We start from the raw sequence: 21,613 nt of genomic DNA on the forward strand, positions 1-21,613 counted from the left end.
TTTATTTATTTATTTGACAGAGAGAAATCACAAGTAGATGGAGAGACAGGCAGAGAGAGAGAGAGGGAAGCAGGCTCCCTGCTGAGCAGAGAGCCCGATGCGGGGCTCGATCCCAGGACCCTGAGATCATGACCTGAGCCGAAGGCAGCGGCTTAACCCACTGAGCCACCCAGGCGCCCGAAGATTTGTGTTTTAGACCTAGTTTGGGGACATGTTAAAATCGATCCATCCACCCACACATTTGCTTCTCCGTCCGTCCGTCCGTCCGTCCCATCTCATTTGAGCAGCTGTAGTGTGCCAGGCCGTACTTGACCCCGGAAATACAGTGATGAGTTCAATCCCTGTCCCCCATCCCAGATGGACTCCCATCTCCTGGTGATGGATCCAGGGACCAGGAGGAAATCCTGGTCCTTGTATCAGAATGAATCACCCAAGTCTGCTGAAGCCCAAGTGTATATTCTCGTTTTTAAGAGAACCCTGGATCAAACTAGTCTGATTTTCTCAAACAGTTGGAGAACCAGGAAGTACAGAAGTCTTGATCCTTTCAAAAATACTCATCTAGGCATAAAAATATATATGGAGACAGACTGAACCTGTGGGTCTGTTTCATTCAGCTGGTGGAGAAGTTGCTGCTGGTGTCATGTGCTTGGGAACCAAAAGGTTCCCAAGGCCTAGTGCTGAGTGGGGAGGATGGGTAGCTTCTGGGGACTGGAGCCTACAGGTGAACTGTGTCAAATCCAGGGTCAGACCCAATAGTCTGAGCCTTGAATTCGCCATTCATAATCTGTGTGGCCTCCACAAGTTCTTCCCTCCCTGCTCCTTAGTTTTCTCATCTGTAAAATGAGGCTAATGAGGCCTTTCTTGTACAGACAAAGCCAGAAAATGAACACACAGATGCCTGGTATGTTATAGATGTTCAAGACAGGTTTGTTTTGTCCTGATAAATGCTGGCTTCTGATTCGGTCATTTTAGAGAACAGTAAGGCTCAGATTAGGTTGGGAGAAAAATTGGTTTGAGGATACCATTCTGTTTAAAAAAAAAAAAAGAAGAAGAAGGAAAGTGCTTCTTGGGCTTGATTCCATCTGGGAGTCGCAGAGGAGCATGGATCCTTCCAGCGTCTGGCCCTTGGTTTGCTCTGCTGCAGGCAGCCACGGTAGGGGATCTGCTTGGGCATGCTGCCAGCTCCAAACGGGTGTCTCCGTAGGGTGGGAGAGCCTCTCGCCCTCGCTGGCAGGAAGAGCTGTGATGTCTGCTGCAGAAGCCTGACGCGGCAGGAGAGTGGGGGCCGGCGTGGGCCTGGCCAGGGCTCTGGGTGGATGGGCCCATCACAGAGTATGTTACTTCTTGGCTCCGTGGACTGGCAGCTTGAGAGCCGTGGTAATTATGTCTGCTGGTGGGGGACGACAGCAGGAGCGGAACATGACGGTGCCCTCCAGGGAGGGGCAGGTGCCAGGCACAGACGCTGCCAGAGGACTCCTTTCGGGGTGTTTTTGTGGGGTGCCAGCTGCAGGCCCTGAGACTGGGTCCTTGGCCAAGGTGGAGCAGCTGTGGCTGAGAACAGGGTGGAGCAGGGCCCTGGAAACGTTGCCCAAGGGGCTTTTTCCCTGATTGGGAAGGTCTGGTTTGGTGTTTTGCTCTGGTTTCCCCATATGCAGAGCCATCCCAGGGCCTCTGATGGCATGGACGAGGCTATTGCACACTTCTTCAGAGGCCTCTGGGGGTTGAAGTCAGAATGTCTAGATTCTAATCTGGGTCCCATCTATCTGTGTGCCCTGGGGAAAGTCCCTGGGCCTCAGTCTTCTCATCTATGAAATAGGACAATGGTACATGAGGTCATCATGAGATGCCACTTGCAAAGTACTCTCTCACCCTGTTCTTGTCGGGGATTAGAAAGGAGAAACAGGGCTGGCTGGAAACAAAGGTCAGTGCTGTCTGAGGCCCTGCACTCAGCAGAGAGTCGGGACCAGGGCTGGCAGGGGGTGCCCATGAGGCAACAGAAGCTGTCCCGGACTGGCCCTTGGAGGTGCAGCCTTACCTCCTGGGGAACTTGCACAATTAGTTCACATTCTGAGCCTCAGTTTCCCATCGGCAAAGGGGACCTAGTGGTTTGCTCCTGCACCTCCCTGGGGTTACTGTGAGTCCGGATGAGATGTGAGGGGTGTGACCCTGAAAAGCTAATGTGTGGCAGTGGAAGGAGGACTGTTGGAGGAAGTGTTGCCTGCCTTGGCTTTCAGACGGGCTGGCCAGCCTGGGGACATGGCAATTCCGCTGCCAGTCCTCCCATAAGGCCCTAAGTTTGCTTTCTGGATCCTTCTCCTAAGACCAGATACGGGTCAAGCTGGCAATGATGAGCTGTTGGAGGAGGGGGGTCAGAGGTGCATGCTTTTGGAGGAGGCTTCCCTGGGTGGGGGCAGCCAGGGGGCCTGGGTTAGGAGCAGGTACAGCTCAGGACCCTGCCTGGGACAAAATGTGTGGTCCATACAAAGGTGAGGCATCCATAGAGATGGCGGCAGAGATTATGCAGGGGGGAACAGGAGGAGAATATTCTTGGTGATTCCCAGAGGAGTGAGGTTGGTGCTGGTGAAAAGAATAGTCAGTGTCTATATCTCGCTGTATAGGTCATAGGCACATTCTTGTCTCTGTCTGCATTTGATCTGAAGGATTTCCTAGCGAGGCCGTTTGAATGGTGAAGGCAAAGAGTGGCTGGGACTAGTCCAGGGCAGGCTGAGCATTCAGGGAATTTGGGAGAGTCCTTGGCCTGAGAGTGGTAAGCCCAGGGGAGGAGGGAACAGGTTACCCAGGGCACGCAGGCGCAGGAGGTAACTGGAAGCCCCCAGCAGAGTGTCTGAGGCCCCACCCTGGGGGGGGGGGGCGCACGAATTCCTGCCCCTTCCCTGGCCACCACAGCTTTCTTCCTTCTGCCCCGCTTCCCTCACCCAGTGAGCCCCACCCCCGCCTCCCAACGCAGCCCTGCCCTGGAGCCATAGCAACCAGGACAGACTTCTGCTTTCGGTTTTCCTTTGTAGAACCTTGCTTCCCTTTTGACACAGGCGCCAGTTTCTGAGGACCCACCCCCCCAGGAGACCCTTTTTCTGCTGTTGGCCTACAGGGGAGGCCCAGTCCCCAGGCTGAGGACATGTTCAGTTTTGTTCCTGGTTTTCTGACTTCATCCTAAACCAGTGCTGGAAATCTACTCCTTCTGCGCCACACCCCTCCCATACCCCCCACACAGAGACACTGTTGTCCTAAAGGTCAAGTTTGAGGGCAAGAGGAGACCGGTTCCACACCAAGCCCAGAACTCTTGCTCAACATCACCCGTTCTACAAACATGGACCAAGGAAGGTGCTGTAGACAGTGAGACATGTCCCTGTCCCAGAACAAGGGAAACCTTGGGCATACAGGGGCTGGGGTGTGTGCCCCATGGTGGGAAAGGACAAAATGGGGGCAGCCTTGCCTGGTGGGATCAGTCAGGTTGACAAGTATCTGAGTTGAGTTGTGAGGAGCCCAGAGGCACGCAGGGTGACAGAGGGTACAGACAGTCCGTGGTGCTGAGAGGGTGCTGCGGGGAGTTCTGTGGGGCAGAGGGAGGACTGGGAGAGGTTGGGAGAGAACCTGGCCGGGTGGGCCAGGCCTCATGGCAGCCACAAGAGTTCGACCTTGTGCCTGGGCAGTTTGGAGGAGGTTGGGAGCTGGGGTCCACAGGAGTTACTCTTCAAGGACAGGCCAACCTGTGGGCATAGCTCGCTGCCCACCATCCCCAAAACAAGACTGGTCTGCATGGATAGCTTCCAGATCCTGCATGTGCCAAGCCAGGCTTCCCTCCATACCCCACAGAAGAGCCCCCCCATCACCCCACTGCAGGCTGCCTGCGCTGCTCCCTTTCCATCAGGATCCCTCTCTTCCAGCAGATTTCTAGGTCAGAGTGCACTGAGCACAAATACTCCTTACTCCCGCTGCTGCTTCTGGGCCCCATGGCCCCATCCTCTCATTGCCTCCACCCTTGTCTTGGCTGCCTGGTGAGGCTGCCTCTCAGGGCCCCACCCTCTCTCGGGGCCCCACCCTCAGGGGCTGAGCTGGGGAGTTCTGGAGGGGAGGGTTGGAAGGGGAGGAGTGGGGAGGTACGTGGCCAGTCTTGTGTTCCTACTTCGCTTTGTCAAATAGCTCCTGCCAAGCCTCTCAGAATTTCTTCTCTTCCTGATGGTGCCTGTGTGGGTGGTTTTCTCTGGCGCTTTCCCTCTCTGCTCCTCTCCCCTTAACTCTTTGGGCTTCCTCACCGGCTCTTATTTGTCAGGCTGGTACCAGCCCTAATCCTTTCTGGGGATCTCCTGGCACCCTGCACCTTCTCCGTGGGCTGCTCCGTGTACATGGGGCTGGCAGCAGCCTCCACCTGCTATGGCTGGACGGGCACCCATCACGGCCTCCGGCCACTGGCCTGCCTTGCTGAAGTGCCCCCATGGATGAGTCACTTCTTGGGTCTTAGAGGCGTTTTGGCTTCCAGAAGCCTCTGGGCACGTACTTCAGGCCTGCACAACAGGATGCATTCAGAGCCTGCACTCTGAAGGCCACTGACTGGGTTTCTTCTGCCTCTATGTCTCCTCACCCATGGGGGCCTCAGCTCCTGACCTGGGGAAGGGCTTCATACTCCTGCCCAGAGGGAGGTTTTGAAGACCATCTCTCGACGGGAAGAGTAATGTGGATCTGACAGTGAGAAATTGGTTTTAAGGGCCAGCATCCCTTCTGTCCCAGCATCCTCAGGTTTGGGGTCCTATGTGGGCAAGTAGAAAACGAGTTCCAACACACAAAAGGGGGTTCAGCCTACTACAGAGGGCGAAGGATACTGGGAGTAGCCAGCAGGAGCATAGCCAACAGGAGCATCTGGTTGGAACCAAGCCTTGCTCCAGCAGATACAGCCCTCTCGGGGTGTGTGTGTGTGTGTGTGTGTGTGTGTGTGTGTGTGTGTGTGGTGTCACAGAGCATTCCTAGCCTGGCCTCTGCCCTGGTGCTGCTCAACTCAGAGACCCCATGATTCATGCTGGTTACTCCCAGGCCGGAGTGTCTCCAGAGTATGGGTTTATAAGAGGGAGTGGGACCATGGGCCCCAGAGCAAGAGAGTCCCAAATCTCCAGTGGGGAGATTTCAAACTTGGTGATACAGAGCTTCCCACTTCAGAATGTACAGTCTCCTACTCCTTAAGTATATTTTCCCAGCACCCCCAGTCCCAGGGCCCAGCAGCTACCTGGCAGCTTTGAGCTGCTGAACTCCTGACTGCTAGGCACCAAGCACCTAGTGTTGGAGATTTCTTAGGGAGCTCTGAGAGGAGAGGTCTGTTGTCTGAAGAAATTGAGCATTGGGTCTGGGTTGAACACAGTGGTGATGGGAAGGAGGTATGGGGCTGGAAAGTCCTTATCAGAGGTGCTGATGGCACCAAGGGGCTACAGCCCACGAGTCAAGCAGCAGCAGCACAGCCCACCACCTGATCTAGACACTTCCAGATGTTACCTGAAGCTCTTTCTGTGCATGGACAGTTACAAGTTTCAAGGAACTGTTTCACAAAACTGTTCCGCTCTATCCTCAAAAATGCTAGGGTCTGAAAGACGAGGGTTGTGGGGCCCTTCTGGATGAGAGGAGACAGAAGTGACATGGCCCCAGAATGTTGGTGTGGACCTGGATGGGGTTCTCGGATGAGAAGCCTCAGACCATAGATCTGACTGTGAGCTGGTAGTTAGATCAGTTTTATACTTCCTGAAATACAGGCATTTCTCTGGCGGTTGTACTTAGGGGTCAAGGGTCATCTTAGCTTCCTGACTCTTCTTATTATCCTATACCGGAGAGCGACAAAGCAGGAGTGGTCAACACCGTCACCCTTGCATCTTTTCTGTAGGTTTGAGACTTTGTCGACTAACACACCGAAGAGCAGGGCCCCTCAGAACGGCTTCCTCACCCCATCCTCAGCTGTGGGTGGAGGTTTTCTCTCTTTCATGGGAGCCTTCATGGGGGTGGGGGCAGGGCCCTGGCTGATTTCGGGAGCGTGGCCTGGGTTAGCAGCGTAAGGGCGACAGTCCCTGGGACTCGGGGGCAGGCCGTTGCTTATTTTCTGTGCTTACTCTCTCCCCAACCATGTCCCCCCACAGGCTACTCGGGACGTGGTGCTGAGCCGGGCGCCAGAGCAGGAGGAGGACCGGGCGGCAAGCCTGCGGAACGCGGCAGCCATCTATGACCTCCTGAGTATCACACTGGGCAGGAGGGGCCAGTACGTCATGCTCTCCGAGGTAAGGTGACCCACACCCTCCCCAGAAGCCAGGTGGGGCCACCACTGGACCTCCCACATAGTCCCTTCCCCGTTCCACCAGGGGGGTACCGTCTCCTTGGGAGATAGGGCTGGGAACCATTCCATTGCTAGGGCTGGGAGAGCTGCGCTTCCCTGGCAGGATGAGTGGTTTGGGTTTGGGTGGTTTTACTAGCTTTTTAATGTGTTTTTCTTTCGAAAGAACACGTGGCATTGTATAAAGAAGCATGGGGGGAAATTATCCATCCCCCAGCTTCCCGCATGGATGACGCTGGTGTTTTGTGACTGCCTCTGCTGGCAGAGCTCTGAGCTGGGTATGTGTCAGGACCCCGGACCCCATCCCACCTGAGTTGGACAGAGCAACCCCATTCTATTGAGCAAAACCTGCTGGGGCAGCGCTCCCAGGGTGGTTCCTCTCTGGAGTGAAGGCAGGCAGCAAGCTGCCCCTCTCTCCGTTCCTCACAAGGCTAATGGTGTGCACGTATTTTAGAACTTTCAAATATGGGCTGGAATCAAGAGTGGCTCTGGGGCCCCTGTCTCCTTGCACAAGAGGCCCATTCCTGTAGTAGCTTCTCTTTCCACGAAGTTAGGAGGGCCCCTGAGGGAGCTGGTGACATTTGAGCCCCAGCCTGTGCCCAGCACCATGCAAGGTGCTTTTAGGTGCTACCTTCTTGAAGTGGTGTTCTCTTGAGTTTACCAGTGAGGAAGGCAAGGCCTGGAGAGGTGGTTTCCTGCCCTCGATGGTGGAAGGGGTACATCTGAGCCAGCTCGTGAACCCAGGGCATTGAGCTCTTAACATCCATGCTGTCTGGTCCCGGAAACTCACCTCTGCCCCCTACCCCGCCTGTCCGTGGCCACGTGGTGAATCCTGGCCTCACAGCCTGGCTTCTGCCTCCATCGTGTGGAAGTGCTTGTAGTATCTGCTAGATTTCACCAGGCTGTCCCTGATTTGGGGCTGTCCAGGATCGGACAGGCTGGTGGGGCAGTCTGTTTTCTCAGTGGTCATAGAGAACAGCAGAATGCAGAAAAGCCTTTCCATTTGGGCGGCTTTGCGGGCCAGCCCGCTCTGCCACTTACTGGCCCTGTGACTCTAGCAAGTCATTCAAACCTCACCGTTCTCATCTATGAAATGGGACTAATGGTAGAACCCACCTCCCAGGGTGGCTGGGAACCATGTGTAAGTTATTAACACATGTGAAAAAAACAGAGTGGTACCATGCGCAACAATATTAATACTAGTAATTATTTTCATGGGATGCTGACATGTTAAAAACCCAGACCCAATTTCATTCCCTTTTCCCCAGCACCCTGTGAGGCAGTCACATATGAGGGAGGTAGGAACCAAGGGCCAGAGAGGGTAGGAGACTTGTGGAATGTCACACAGAATAATCTGTCCAGTGGCAGGGACAGGTGTTATGCCTGAAGTTTTCTTACGAAACCAAGTATGGGCCTCCTGCAGCCTCATATGGGAAGTGATCTGAGCAGTGATTGTCCTGGGGGATATTGGATTGCCGGGGGGTGGGAGGTGGGAGGACCTCTGGGGGGCTACTTGCTAACTGGCTCTCTCTCCTCAGTGCCTAGAGCGAGCCATGAAGTTTGCGTTTGAAGAATTTCACCTTTGGTACCAAGTGGCCCTCTCCATGGTGGCTTGTGGGAAGGTAAGACCCAGGGATCATGTTGCGGGGGAGGGAGGTGGCACACCTGCCTTCGGGGCCTCTGCTCTCCTCCAGTCCCCTCCAGGGCTGGGCAGAGGGCTCCTTGGTGAGTCAGAAATGTTCTCCAGCATCGGATTTTCACCTCTGGGAGAGTGAGGGGCAGCAGAGGATCACACACTCAGATCCCCGTGTGAGTCTGGTGTCCACCTGGGAGTTACAGGTGCGCAGCTATGAGTCTGTGGATGCTTTTCTCCTAGCCCATGTGCACACCTGGGGCAACAGCGCACTTCCATGTGTGACTTGTTGAGTACCACTGCAGGCAACAGGTGTGGGGCATAGGTTCTGAGTGGGGATGCATTCATTTGGGCCGTAGCTCTCTTCCTGCCCATCAGGTGTGGCATCAGGAAAGGACCTTCCCATGGAAGGACCTGCCGAGGACGAAAGGGTTGAAAGGTGGAGCAGTGGGGCAGTGCCCACAGGGAGTCTGGGGGGAGAACTGTGCCAGTGGATGTGGCTGGGACAGAGGCAAGGGGAGCTCTCTCTGCCCCGCACAAGGGGTCTGACTTTATCCCTAGTCACCAGGGCCGCCTTTGCTCTCTACCCACCAAGCCCTGTTCCAGCACCCCCTGGTTTCTGCTCTGATGAGAATTACACTTACATAAGCCTCTATTTTCAGCAGTAACATGAAAGGAAAACCTTTCCAGAGCTGGGTGCTGAGGGTGTTAGAGCCGAGGATGCTACGAAGGCAGGAAAGAAGGTGGCAGGAACTTGCAAATCGTTCCAAGAGCTGTAAACACCCAGAGCCCTTTTGTTGGGCTGAGGGAATTCCTGCCCCCTCCCCCGCCCATCTGTGCCACCTGCCATTTCTAGCCCAGCAGCTCGGCTCAGAGGAGGGCCCTCCTTGGCTTGCCGGCACCTCCTCCACAAAGGTTAGGCAGGAAACAGGAAGAAGAGCAGTGCTGCCGCGGAATAGGTGGGAAGGAGCCAGGGAAGTAGAGTGAGAATCAAGTGGGGGGACCTCCTCCCCCCCAACCCCCAGTGGGCCTCTGTCTTCCCAAACCTCTTCCCCAGCACCACCATGTTGATCACCCCCCAAAACATCTTAAAGGCACAGACCTGGTCTATCCTGGCTCTGTGCTCAGCAGGGTCTTGCCAAGGCTCAGGGAGAGCTCAGGCTGCAGCTAGAGCAAGGCCTGAGGGAGGGGAGGAGGTGGGGCTCGGAGCCTGGGCAGACAGCTCACAGCTGCATGTGACAGTGTCTTCCTGCCTTGGAGAAACAAAGAACCTATGATCTTACAATAGCGAGAGTGTGGGCCAGGAGGAGAGGCCCAGGGCCAGGGCCGTGGTCCTTACCCTTCTTGGGTTGTGGGACCCTTTGAGATGCAAAGGAAAGCTGGGGAGCCCTCCTCTGAAGAAGGCTAGCTTTAATCTCTCAGAAGGTAGCTTTAATCTCTGACCCTGTGCCGGGAAATTCCCCAGTCAAGGGAGAAGGTGTTCTCCTGGGAGGGATGGGATCTTCGATGTCCCTCCTGAGAGGAGCCGGGCTCACAGAGTCCACACACAGTCCAGCACATCCCAGGCTCCAGGGAGCTGGTATCTTAGCCCGACTCCTTCACAGACCAGCAAGATGGGCACAAGAATGGGCTTACAGGCAGGGTGTTGGGGTGATTAGTGAGTTCCTCACACGTGAGGCTCCACAGGCTGGAGACATGGAATTATACCCATGCCTGCCTTTGCTGCAGCAGGAGATTGTTCTGGAAGCACACTTCCTGCCCCCTCAGGAACCCTGCACACCAGCTCAGTCTGTCTAGTTGGCCCAGGCAGCCCTCCAGCAGAGTGGACAGAGCTGGGCTTTTGCTAAAGCCCAAGGTAGGAATCAAGGTTTTGTACCTGCACTCGTGCCAAAGGTGTGGCTGGTGGACGTATATATGTTGGACACCTCAGCCTGCTGGAAGAAAAGACAAGGTCCATGACATGATTTAGGTCGCTCTTTCTCTTGGTCTCCTCAGCAGTCACATTGTCTGTGTTGCTAGGTAACCGCCATGACAAAAAAAAAAAAAAAAAAAAAGACACAAAACCCCAAGCTGCCTGCCCTTACTAGAGTCCTCTGATGGCTCCTAAAAGAGCAATGCTGGGGCGCCTGGGTGGCTTAGTGGGTTAAAGCCTCTGCCTTTGGCTCAGATCATGATCCCAGGGTCCTGGGATGGAGCCCTGCATCGGGCATTCTGCTCAGCAGGGAGCCTGCTTCCCTTCCTCTCTCTGCCTGCCTCTCTGTCTACTTCTTGTGATCTCCGTCAAATAAACAAGATCTTAAAAAAAAAAAAAAAAAAGAAAGAAAGAAAGAGCAATGCTTTGTGTCTGTGTGACATGAACATGGATGGTCAGGGTTGTAGAACCTCCATCTCAAGGACAGAGAAACTTCCACTCTGCAGAGGGCAGCAGCCAGGGAAGGAGGCCTAGGGGAGCCCGAAGCTTGCTGTAGTGTGTGGCTGGGGTTCCGTGGCCAGGGGTTGGGAGTGGCATTCACAGAAGTGGATCGCCTGGTGACTCCTTCAGGCCCCTCACGTGGGCCCCTTCCCCACAGCTCAGGCCGGAATAGGACATCTGCGGTCGCCCACCTGTGCTGGGTCTCACACCCTCGCTTTCTGAGAGAGCATCGGGGGATGGTAGCTTTGGTCTTCTTCCCCTGGCCTTTCTGCAGGCACCTGATAGCCAAGAGCCATGGCCTCTTCCCTCTTCCTGCAGTGACCCCACAACCCCAGCCCAGCACCAGGCACAGAGCCAGCCCTTGGCTGAGACATCTCGAACAGGCCTGATATGCCTGAGCCCAGAGCCTCAGTCTGTGATATCTGGGCTGAGAAGAGCTTTTCTTTAGCTGGTGGGGAAGGGAGGGGTAGTTAGAGAAAGACTGGGCATCCATCTCTCTCTCTTCCAGTCTTTCACACTGAGTTTGAACTGATAAGCCTTCCAGAGACCCCATTGCCTCAGTGGTCCCCCTGGAGTTGCTGGGGAGGGTGAAAGCTAAGTAATGGTAAGGAAGCCTGGCTCACAGTAGGGCTTAGTACAGGGGAACTGTGCTCACACACATGCCCCTGCCTGCCTGGGGTGTCACACAAGTATGGAGTGTGCACACTTGGGGGGAGGGGTGTCCCTGTTGAGTTTCTTGGAAAAATGTTGAACGCAGTCAGAAGCCCTGAGTGGTATGCGTCTTGTGTGCGTGTGTGTGTGTGCGTGTGTGTGTGTCTGTCTGTCTGTCTAGCGGGGCGACCCAGGCTGCTTCTCCTGCCCTAGGAGTCACTGCAGAGGCAGGAAAGGGCAGTTACAAGCCTAGAGCCATGGATGGGTACTGTGCCTTAGAATAAGCTACATAACTTTTCTGCCTTTCAGTTTCCTCATCTGTAAATAGGGACATGCTCACCTACCTCATAGGAAAGTTGTGAAATTTTAATTTATAAAGCACCTAGAGCAGGGGAAAGCAAACTTTCCGTACAGGGTCAGATAGTAGACGTTTTTGATTATGTAGGCCAAACAGTCTCTGTGGAACTCCGCTGTGTCATAAAAATAGCCGTAGGCAATACATACATGAATGGGCATGGCTGAGTTCCAATAAAACTTTATTCACAGAAGAAGACAGAGGGCCACATTTGGCCTGTGGGCTGTGTTTTGCTGAGCTCTGATTTATAACTGTGTGGTGCATAGTAACATCTGAATAAGTGTTAGCTGGTGTTCTTTTTCTCCTTACTGTGACTGGTAGCATTACTGCCTGCCTGTGGATGGTTTCCCGTCCTGGCCTCTGTCCACATGTGGCCATCCTCAGTAGGTCCATTCTGGCTCTGTCTCTGTGACTTAGGCCCTGCAGCCTTGAGTGACCCCAGACTCCTGTCTGGAGGGTCTCTCCGCCTCTGCCAGCTCAGCTTCTCTCCTTCTCCTCTGCCAGCCATTATGCCCCCCTCATCTCCTGACCACGGCCCTGCCTCCCAGTTCTCTGGAGCTTCGGCCTCATCTTGTCACCTGTAAACCAAGGCTGTTGAACTCAGAAGTTTGAAAGAGCCCTTTTTTCCCCCTGAAATTTCTGTAGTTCACATCTGAATTCTTTTAGAAGCAATTCTACCTGTTGTTACCTGAACTTTTGTTACCTGGGCAAGGCTCACAGCCTCTATTCTCCAGATGCGGAATCTGGGGCCAGGGAGGGATTTGTCTGCCAGCATGGCCAGGGCTCCTCCCGCTGGGCCCTCTTCCTGCCTCCTAGGGGAAAAGGGGTGCAGAGCAAGGCCTGGTTATTTGGGAAAGCCCCCTGCTGTAGGCATGAGACCCCCAGTCTGTTGAGACCCAGGGCTGCCAGTGATGGTGTCACCTGCCCTTTCTTCTGCAGTCAGCCTACGCCGTGTCACTGCTGCAGGAGTGCATGAAGCTTCGACCCTCGGACCCCACCGTGCCCCTGATGGCCGCCAAGGTCTGCATTGGGTCCCTGCACTGGGTGAGTGAGCTGTGGGGGCAGGGACCTAGGCCCAGCGGCTCCTGCAGAAGGGCGGCAGGTGGGCATGAGATCAGGGCATGCACACCTTGCTGTATGTATAAGGGGTGGGGTGGGGGTTGTGTGGGGAGCTGTGAGGCAGGCAGGCCTGGAAGGAGGAATCGTCTGAGAAAACCAGCCTCCGTCTGTAGCAGTAGGTTCCCTGACTCAGGCTGGTATCAGGTTTATGGTTCAGTCTTGAGATGTGGTCTCCAGGGAACCAAATGTAAAGTCAAAAGTAGCAGGGGCCCCTGCCTGCCCAGTGGTGCGGTAGTGGGCAGGACTCAGAACATTTGGGCTGGCCGTCATTTGGACAGATGTTCACATTACTATGGGGGGCAGTGCTGTGTGGGCAGGACTAGAGGTGGCCTCTTTTCTTGGGCCCCTCATTCCTTGCGGCCTCAGCCTGCGGGCCCCTGCCCTGTGCTCAGCTGCCTGCCAAGGGCTCTGCCAAGGTGGCTGACTGGGCAGGTGCACCCTCTCCACATAGACCAGGTATTCGGCAGCTTGGCTCTGAGGCCCTCCCAGAAGCCAGCAGCACGGAGCCATGAAAGGCACTGGGCCTGGGGCCCTCTCCTCCTTAGGCTCCCCCGAGGGGCTGCTCTGAGCCTGCAGGGTCTTGGGGCGGAGCCTCTGCAAAGGTGTCTCCTCCTACTGGGAGCCTTCTTCCCAAGGGTCCCCACTTCCTTGTGCCCACACCAGCCTCTTGAGGTCAGGGGCCCTCCTAGAACAAATGTATCCTCTCCTGTCTGTTTGCCGTCTGCCCTGCCGCCTCTCTTTTCTTCGGACGAAATAGCTCCCATTCCTCCATCAGCCCTTCAGGCCCATGTCTCCCCATGGGGAGCCACTCCCACACAGAGGCCTCCCCTGCCTGTTCTCCCAACTTCCCAAGCCCACCCTCTCTGTGGTTGGGTGCCCAGCTTGTTCCAGGCCCCAGGGGCCTACAGCAGCCTGTCCGCCTCCCACTGCCACTGGCCCCTCCTCAGGCATCCAGCCCTGGGAAGGGAGACTCCATGTTTGAAGCCTTCCTGCCAAGCCTCCCAGGGACCAGAAACTGGCCCCCACCCTCTCTGGGTCCCCACCTCGCTGCCCCGTGGGCCTTGTCCTCTCTTCACTACAAAGAGGACTGCCTCCCTAGCGTGAGGAGCAAGGGGGGAAGAGTACCTTCCCGTCTGTCTCCTGGTTCTCAGAATTCTGTAGCTGAGGCCTGCATGGCCGCTGTGGCCCCCCTCACTGTGAATGGCAGAGGAGGGGGAAGCATGGTGTCTAGCCCCAGGCTCAAAGAGTGTGGCTTCAGTGAGGGGAAATCTGGCAGAACCACCTCTATAGGCTCCAGGCATTAGGAAGTGGCTGCGGTGTGAGTTGGGTTAGAGTTTCCCTGCCTTACCTCCAGGTGGTCTTGGTATACAACCTTGCTGTGCCTTGGTTTCCTCATTCTTAAAATGGAGATGATAACAGTCTGTTCCTCAGATGTGGCATAAATGACATAAAGTATGTAGAAGGCTGGACGGGTCAGGAGATGCACAGAGGAGGAGGCCTTGGACTGTGGAGGGCTCAGGCCTGTGGTAGGTTCTTTCATCACTGCTTGCTTCCCCCACCCTGGGATTAGTGGGGAAACCCCTTACCCCTCACGTCTCTCCAGGGGACCTGTTGGCACCCTGCATCTTACAGGTGGGGAGCTGTGGGGATGTGGGTGATATGCAGGTGTCAGCAGAGACACCCAGACCATTGCTCTGCAACAGAGGGCCGTGGCGGGAGCTAGGGGTCACAGAGACAGTGGGCTCGCTGACCCCTCGCTCATGCTCCTGAGTGTTCTTGGGGCTCCTCAGAGGGGCTTCACACCCATCGCCTCACCAAGCTGGGGCTGGGATGGACCCCTGTCCTCCCCGAGGCCTCTAGCTCTGAGGTGGCTATGGGTGTCCACCCAGCTGGCAAGCGCCCTTGCCAGGAAGCCTAAATTTAGGCCTTCTCGCCGTGGAGGAGCTGTTTCCCTCAGCGACGTAATTACAGTCATTACATGCATTCAGATTACATGGTAATAAAATTAGGATCCAATCAGTCCAAATTGAAATCAGATGAGTTAGGAGCAAAGTCATCAATGACAACATAAATAGAAAAGCCCAAAAGGAAACTTAAACATGCAGACTTGTCATCAGAACTGGGGAGGACGGTGAGCTCTTTAACTTCAGCTGAGAAGCCTGCATGGCTTTGGAGGCTGGTTTGAGCCAGGATTGAAACTGGGTCCAGGCTCAAGCCAGGTCCTGCTGGAGGGGTGGGGGTGACTCCTGGCAGCCGTCCCTAACCTGGAACTCCCAGACCTCCCTGAAGCCCCTTTTTATACCTGCCTTGGACACCTAACACTTTACCTGGTAATCCCCTGTGTCTCTTAAGGGCAGATACTGTCTCTCTTCCTTGTTGAAACCCCAGCCCAGAGTCCACATCGGTGCTTATTGGATAGATCCTGCTGGCTGATGAGCATAGCCGCTCAGCAGCCAATTCTGCGTTCTGTGGTACTTCTCTTCCCAACTAGTCGGGGAGCTTCTTTACTTACCACATCTGCACCCTGAGCCCTTCTTCCCAGCAAAGAACCCTGCATGTGGGTAGATGTCTACTCATATCTTCTAGAATGACTCCCACCCCAGCTGGCTGGGAGGGATGGTGTGGGAAGTCTGCCTCTGGTTCAGTGGGTCTCACGTTCCCAAATTGGTGCTGGGCAGAGAGCAGACCGTGGGTAGCTAAAGGCAGCCTTTTTTGCCAAGGAGGCCAGAAGAGGGGCAGCCCAGCACTCTCTATTCCAGGGCCACGAGCAGGAAGAATGGGTCTGACCTCGACAGGCTGAAGGGTGCTGGTGTTTGGGATGGAGCACAGTTCCTGAAAGGCATCTGAGGCCACCTCTGCCTTTTGCCATCATAGTTCTTCTGGTTCCTAGCAGCCCCAGCAGGCCCAGCCATTGCCCAGCCAAGCTCCATGAGCAGAGGACAGAAATCTGGGGGGACAGCTTGGCCAAGGTTGCAGGAAGGGAAGCTGAAACTGGGACATCTGAAAAACGAGCTGTGCTGGGTGAAACCAGTCGGGGTGGCCGTGTGCCCAGAGGTGGAGCACCTGCTGTCCCCACGTCCTGTCTGTGTGCCCAGAGCCAGTGTGGGACGCCCTAGGCTGAGCCTAGGTCTGAGAGAAAGATGGCCCTCAGGTCATGGTGCACCAGGCAGAGGGACCCAGGCAGTTACAGGCTGGCTGACATGGGGTGTGCTGCAAGGTGATTGCCCCCCAGGGCAGGCGTGGGGGCTGGTGGGAGAGCATTGGCCCCGAGGCTTAGCCTGAGGCTCCTCTAGGTAGGGAGGGGGCATCTGAGGCTCTGACCTAGGGATAGCAGTGCGTGGCAGCCTCCTGCCTTGATGTGGCTGATGTCTTGCCAAGGTCCCCAGCTGGTCATTTGGGGCAGGAAGAAAAGAATTGTAAATATTTCTTTTTGGTATTTCTCCAAACACAATTATTTAAAATGTATATAATTTAAAAAGTTGAGGCTTCCCTAGGAGGATAGGAGATGGGGGTGTGCATGTGTGCTGCATGTCACACACGAGAGGGGAGTTAGGAAACAGGAAAACAGGCCAGGCTCCTCTGGGAAAGGTCTGTGGTGTCTTTCAGCTTCTTTCCTGAGGGGAAGAAGTGTGGAAACGGCACAGGCTTTGGAGGCAGAGATCATAGAGTTCAAATCCCTGCCTACCCAGTTAGCAGCTGTTTGACTTCAGGGAATAATTCACCCTCTCTGGGTCTCCTCTGTACCCCATAGGCAGTCACAAATACCCCATACAGGTGGCTCTGACACCAGAGCCAAGGAGCGTCGCTGCCTCGAACACGGCAGATACCTGCTGAGCAACAGTACCTTCAAAACACCAGGTTCTCAGAAGGGAGGTGCTTTTGTGTTTCTACCTTCCTTGTTCAGATCCAGGGGTGGCTAGAGCCAGGAAGACGAGTTGAGGGTTTATGAGGCAGGGAAGAAAGAATGCCAGCCACCATGCCACTGGATGTGGAAATGAGGAAACCTCGCCTTGTTCCTCTCAGGAAGGGAGAAGTGCGTTTTCAGTGGAGCAGTTAGCAATAGGCCCCGGGGCCCTGGAATGGCCTGAGAACCAGAGGTGCTGTTTCAACATGCTTAGCAGGCTCAGAAGGGAACTTTCTCCAATTCCCAGGAAGGGAGGAAGAGGCTGAAATGCCACAGGAACAACCTCTTTGGCCCAGTGCAAGATGGATGAGGCCACCGAGCCAGAGGCCTGTCTGTGTAGGCACCAAATTGAACAGTCTGGAGAGCTGTCGGGACCTGTGAAGTCACGGGAACATGGCCCTTCTGGAAAACCAAAGTAAAGGGTCCAAACGTTAGAGTCTTCCTGCATCCTTCTCCCAAACGGTCAGAGAGGAAGAAAGGCGGAAACTGCCAAGGGCAGCCGTGACTTGGGCAGCTCAGAAGGATCCAGACGCAGGCTAAGGAGACCTGGGTTGGACACTCAGGCCTGTCACTCCCTTGCCAGGTGGCTTTGGACAAGTCCTCTAAGCTCCCTGTGCCCCAGAACCTTCAGCTGTGTGACACCTGTGCCATCAGGCTCTAAACTGCTCTAGTTTAGAGGAGGGGCATGGGGGCATGGAGGGTCTCTACCTGGACTTTGTGGCGAAGTGACAGGGCTGCTGTAGGTAAAAAAGATATTAAAAAGCAGTATATCACTGGAAGGAGAATGGTGGAAAAGAACTTTAAAAACCCATCCCTTTGGAGGTGTTTTGATGTGCAAGGAGGGCCCAGCACTGTAACCTGAGCAGAAGCCCCAACCTTAGCTCCACCAGCTGTTGACTTTCGAGGCCACCAGAGGAAGTGACTGGAGACTGGAATGGCTAAGTGAGGTAGTCCCGGGGGGCAGGATGATGGGGGCGGCTGGAGACCGGCGCTGGGCAGCTTGGTCAGCCGCTGGATTAGAGCTGTGGCTTTCACATTGGAAGTTGAGACCCATTCATGGGTTTTGGCTTAGAACTCCTTTTTTGTCTTTAAAGATTTTTTTTTTTTTAAGATTTTATTTATTTATTTGACAGAGAGAAATCACAAGTAGTCGGAGAGGCAGGCAGAGAGAGAGAGAGGGAAGCAGGTTCCCCGCCGAGCAGAGAGCCCGATGTGGGACTCGATCCCAGGACCCTGAGATCATGACCTGAGCCGAAGGCAGCGGCTTAACCCACTGAGCCACCCAGGCGCCCTAAAGATATATTTATTTAGAGGGGGAAGGGCAGAGAGAGAAAGAGGATTTCAAGCAGGCTCAATCTCCTGACCCTGAGATCATGACCTGAGCCACAATAAAGAGTCAGATGCTTAACCAACTGAGCCACCCAGGGTGCCCCTGCTTTCACTTTTTAAAGAGGGAGGGGGTGCATAGGGGCAGACAGAGAGGGAGAGAGCGAATCCCAAGCAGGCCCCACACCTAGCATGGAACAGAGCTTGATCCTGTGACCCCAAGATTATGACCTGAGTCGGATGCTCAATTAACTGAGCCACCCGGGCACCCCTTTTGCACTTTTTTTTTTCTTAAAGATTTTATTTATTTATTTGACAGAGATCACAAGTAGGCAGAGAGGCAGCCAGAGAGAGAAGAGGAAGCAGGCTCCCTGCTGAGCAGAGAGCCTGATGCGGGGCTCTATCCCAGGACTCTGAGATCATGACCTGAGTCGAAGGCAGCAGCTTAACCCACTGAGCCACCCTGGTGCCCCTGCACTTTTTTTTTTAAAGCTAAAGTCTGGTGAGCTCTCCTGGCCCAGACTGTGATGTGTGTGAACCGGAGAGTGAATTTTCCCTGTTTGCCAGTAGCCGTTGAGCTTCATTCCCGGCACCTTCCCTACATGAGTTACCAGAGATCAAAGCTGGAGTTTGCTGAGAAGAAGGACATGGTCTTGGGAAGAATGTCTATACATAGATGCGATGGGTTTCTAGAATCTGTAACTTGTACTTGGTGGTTTATAAAACAGCTTGCTCCTGTTTGAATGGGGCATAATGATGCCTAAAGACAGCGTATGAGATGAGCTTCATCAGTCATGGGATGTGGGGTGAGGGGCAATTTGTTCACTTAACCCTTTAATCATGTCCCCCCTCAGCCATGAGTCTTCCTTGGACAACTATAGCCACATGATTGTCCTTCCCTTGGAGCCCCGCTGGCCCCATGCCAGCATCACACGGTGGGGCCTTACTTGGGGGCTACCCTGTCTTGTGGGGATTGTGTGCGAGCTCATACAGGCCTCCCTCTCCCTTATTGTTGGGGCTCCCCATCTGGGCCCATCACAGAGCCTGCTGCTGCAGAAGCCTTAGCAGAGGTCTGTGCGGAGGAGCAGGTAGGGGTGGGGGGTCTGAGTCTCCATTTCGCAGAAGAGGACCTTTGGGGCACAGAAACTAAGTGATCTGCTCCTGACTCCTCAGCTGTCAGGTGCTGGGCAAGGACCACAGCCAGTGTCCACAGCTTGTCTTTCAGGCTCACACACCCCCCGCCCCCACTGCTCCAGGTCCCGCTGGGCCAGGTGCTACCGGACACTGAGCTTAGCCGCTCCAGCTTTCGGCCTGCCTGGCTGGTGGAGGCTGGGCAGCAGGCAGTGGACAGGTTTCCTAAGCTACGGCCTCCCCAAGACCTTGAGATCTGGGGCATGATCGTGTCAGAGCTTAGGTCCTTAGACTCCCTGTTCCTCTCAGTGACCAGCTTCCCCAGACTGGAGGTGGCCCACTGCCCAGGCCAGCAAGCAGAGCAGCAGCATGATGGGGCTGGAATGCTGCCCTCGTCGGCACGTATCATGCCGGCAGACAGGCCTCAGAGGGATTCAGTACCCCCTGACCTGCCCCCCACTGCCCCATCGCTGTCTGGGCTGTCAAGTCATATGCTCTGCTTCCTCGTGTTTTGGTTCTGTTGTTTCCCTCCCCGCATGGTGGGCTCTCTGCTCCTTCAGCCCTTTTCCTGCACAGGGCTTCCCATAGGTGTGTGCAGAGGGCAGGCATACCCAAATCCCCTTTGCCGATGGCCTCTGTCTTGGGGTCTCAGCTCCACATCCCAGGGCTGGAAGGGCTACCGGCATCCCGGCTGTGGCCAGTGGTCAGGCCACAAGATGTGCAGAGCTGAACCCTCTCCTTCCAGGGTGGGGTAGCCAGGAACAACACTGGCGTGAAGGCCAGGAGCCAACTTGGGTTTGAATTTAACTCCTCGGTTGAAGGTAACTCCCTGATGGGCCTCTGCCGGAGGCAAGATGTCCCCCACAGTGGGCCGTGACATCTGGGTTTCAGTGGGCCTTTGGGGTATGCCAGTCCTTGTTCTCGGTGACGCTAACACTAATACACTGCTGTGCCAGACTAATGGACAGGTGACATTCCTGGGCTGGGGAGGAGGAGGAGGGCATCTTAGAGGCCTGTGGGCTATGAGTGGGCATGGCAGAGACCCTCAGCTGTCTCCCGCCTCCCTGACTGGCCTGACTGCTTTAGGTGCCCCAGATGGCTTGAGAGGGCTGCCTTGTGTGTGTCCTTCTTTGTGTCACATGACGTGTGTGATGGTATATGCACACGTGATCTGCGCCCACTGGCCCCTTTCCAACTGGAACAGTTCTTCCTGCTCCCAGGACAAAAACAACCTCAGGCCTTTTTCCCCTGAAAAGTTTGAGCTCCCTGTGTCCGGGAGCGAGCTCGCAGACAGAGCCAGAGGCAGCCTGCCTGTTCTGCAGGGTTGGCGGTGTCCCCAAGACCAGTCCCAGGGCCCTGCCTGCCCCCCGGCCCCGGCTTCCCTCTCTTTGCTGCACAGGGCAGGCACAGACGGAGACCAGATGGTGCAAGGAGCTGTCACAGACTGGGCCGGTCCTGGGTCCCTACTCTTGGCAGAGTAAGCTCTAGGGAGCTAGGCTGTTTAGGGCGAGGGAAGCTGTTTCCTGTGAGAGCTACCACCCTGTGATGTGGAGCACAGCCCCTTGGATTGCAGGGGAGAGGTCTAGGGAGTTGCTGCTATAGGAAATAGCCTTATTTCTTCCACCTAGTGGTGGTGTGGTCTCAGACAAGGCACCTGGCCTATGATCGTGCTGCTCACACGTGAGGAATTGTGGCTCTGCGTGTCCCAGGCTGGTGACTGCACCTCTGGCATGCCGGGGCCAGGAAGGCCCTCCCAGTGAACTGTGCCTCTCCTCTTTGCAGCTGGAGGACGCAGAGCGCTTTGCCATGATGGTGATCAACCTCGGGGAGGAAGCCGGGGAATTCCTTGCCAAGGGCTACCTGGCACTGGGCCTCACTTACAGCCTGCAGGCCACTGATGGTGAGTGCTGGGGCCTCAGAGCCTCTGCTTGGGGGGTCAGGCCTCTCAGGGGCCCCTTGGGCATCTCTTCCCACCAGTGCCCACCCCACCACCCAGCACATCTCCCTCGAGTACACACACACACACACACACACACTCACACACAACTCAGTCCCATTTCTACTCTTTTACCAGACTTCATCACTCTCACACATGCGTTTTTCATGGGCGCTTCCTTCCAGGCGTGGCCCCAGCCCCTTGGCAGAGCTGCTGCCTGCCTCTGGAACTCTCGGTGCTCGCAGTCTGTAATACGCTGCCTGCCTGGACCACACGGGGTGTCTGAATTCTGCTTTGCTCTTACCTCAGCACTGCTGTGTCCCTCTGGGATCTTTTAAACCTCCCTTGACACATGGGGCAGCGCTGGGTACACAGTCGGGCTTAATAAATACTTGTGTTTGGAGGACGGATTCGACTCTTGCTGCCCTGAGCCTGGCATTCTTTCCCGAACCCTGCCCGCTCAGCCACGTGTGCCCTCATCAGTGAGGCAGTCACCGACTTCTCTATGCTTGCAGGAAGGGGAGAGATGGTGTCCCATTCAGACTAAACGTGGAAGAGTAATCTGACCAGGGCTGGGCTGGGGCCTGGTTGACAGTCATTTTAAAGCTTACCAGGTGGTTCAGTGTGCACCTAAGGCTTCAAACGCCTGCCATTAAATTTTAACACTGAAATATTGTTAAAATGGTTACAAAAGCAGAGTCCTGTGAGTAAGGAAGCCCCCAGAAGCAGGCATCAGCCCCTGGAGGCTGTCTCTCAAGGGTTAGGTAGCAGAGAAGACAAAGAGGTGAAAGGAGCTGGTATGCTAAGGCACACACTGGGAAGC

General features: G+C 55.2%; 1 protein-coding gene across 1 annotated transcript in view; it reads left to right on the forward strand.

Annotated features, from left to right (window-relative positions):
- TTC7A (tetratricopeptide repeat domain 7A) overlaps positions 1-21,613 on the forward strand; it is a 114,129-nt gene that overhangs the window by 48,008 nt on the left and 44,508 nt on the right. Inside the window, exons 9-12 of the mRNA XM_059406246.1 lie at positions 6,132-6,269; positions 7,861-7,944; positions 12,314-12,418; positions 20,637-20,754. Coding sequence (XP_059262229.1) covers positions 6,132-6,269; positions 7,861-7,944; positions 12,314-12,418; positions 20,637-20,754 — 445 coding nt within the window. The remainder of the gene's footprint in view (positions 1-6,131; positions 6,270-7,860; positions 7,945-12,313; positions 12,419-20,636; positions 20,755-21,613) is intronic.

Source organism: Mustela nigripes, chromosome 7 (genome assembly GCF_022355385.1).
Source record: "Mustela nigripes isolate SB6536 chromosome 7, MUSNIG.SB6536, whole genome shotgun sequence".
Lineage (NCBI taxonomy): Eukaryota > Metazoa > Chordata > Mammalia > Carnivora > Mustelidae > Mustela > Mustela nigripes.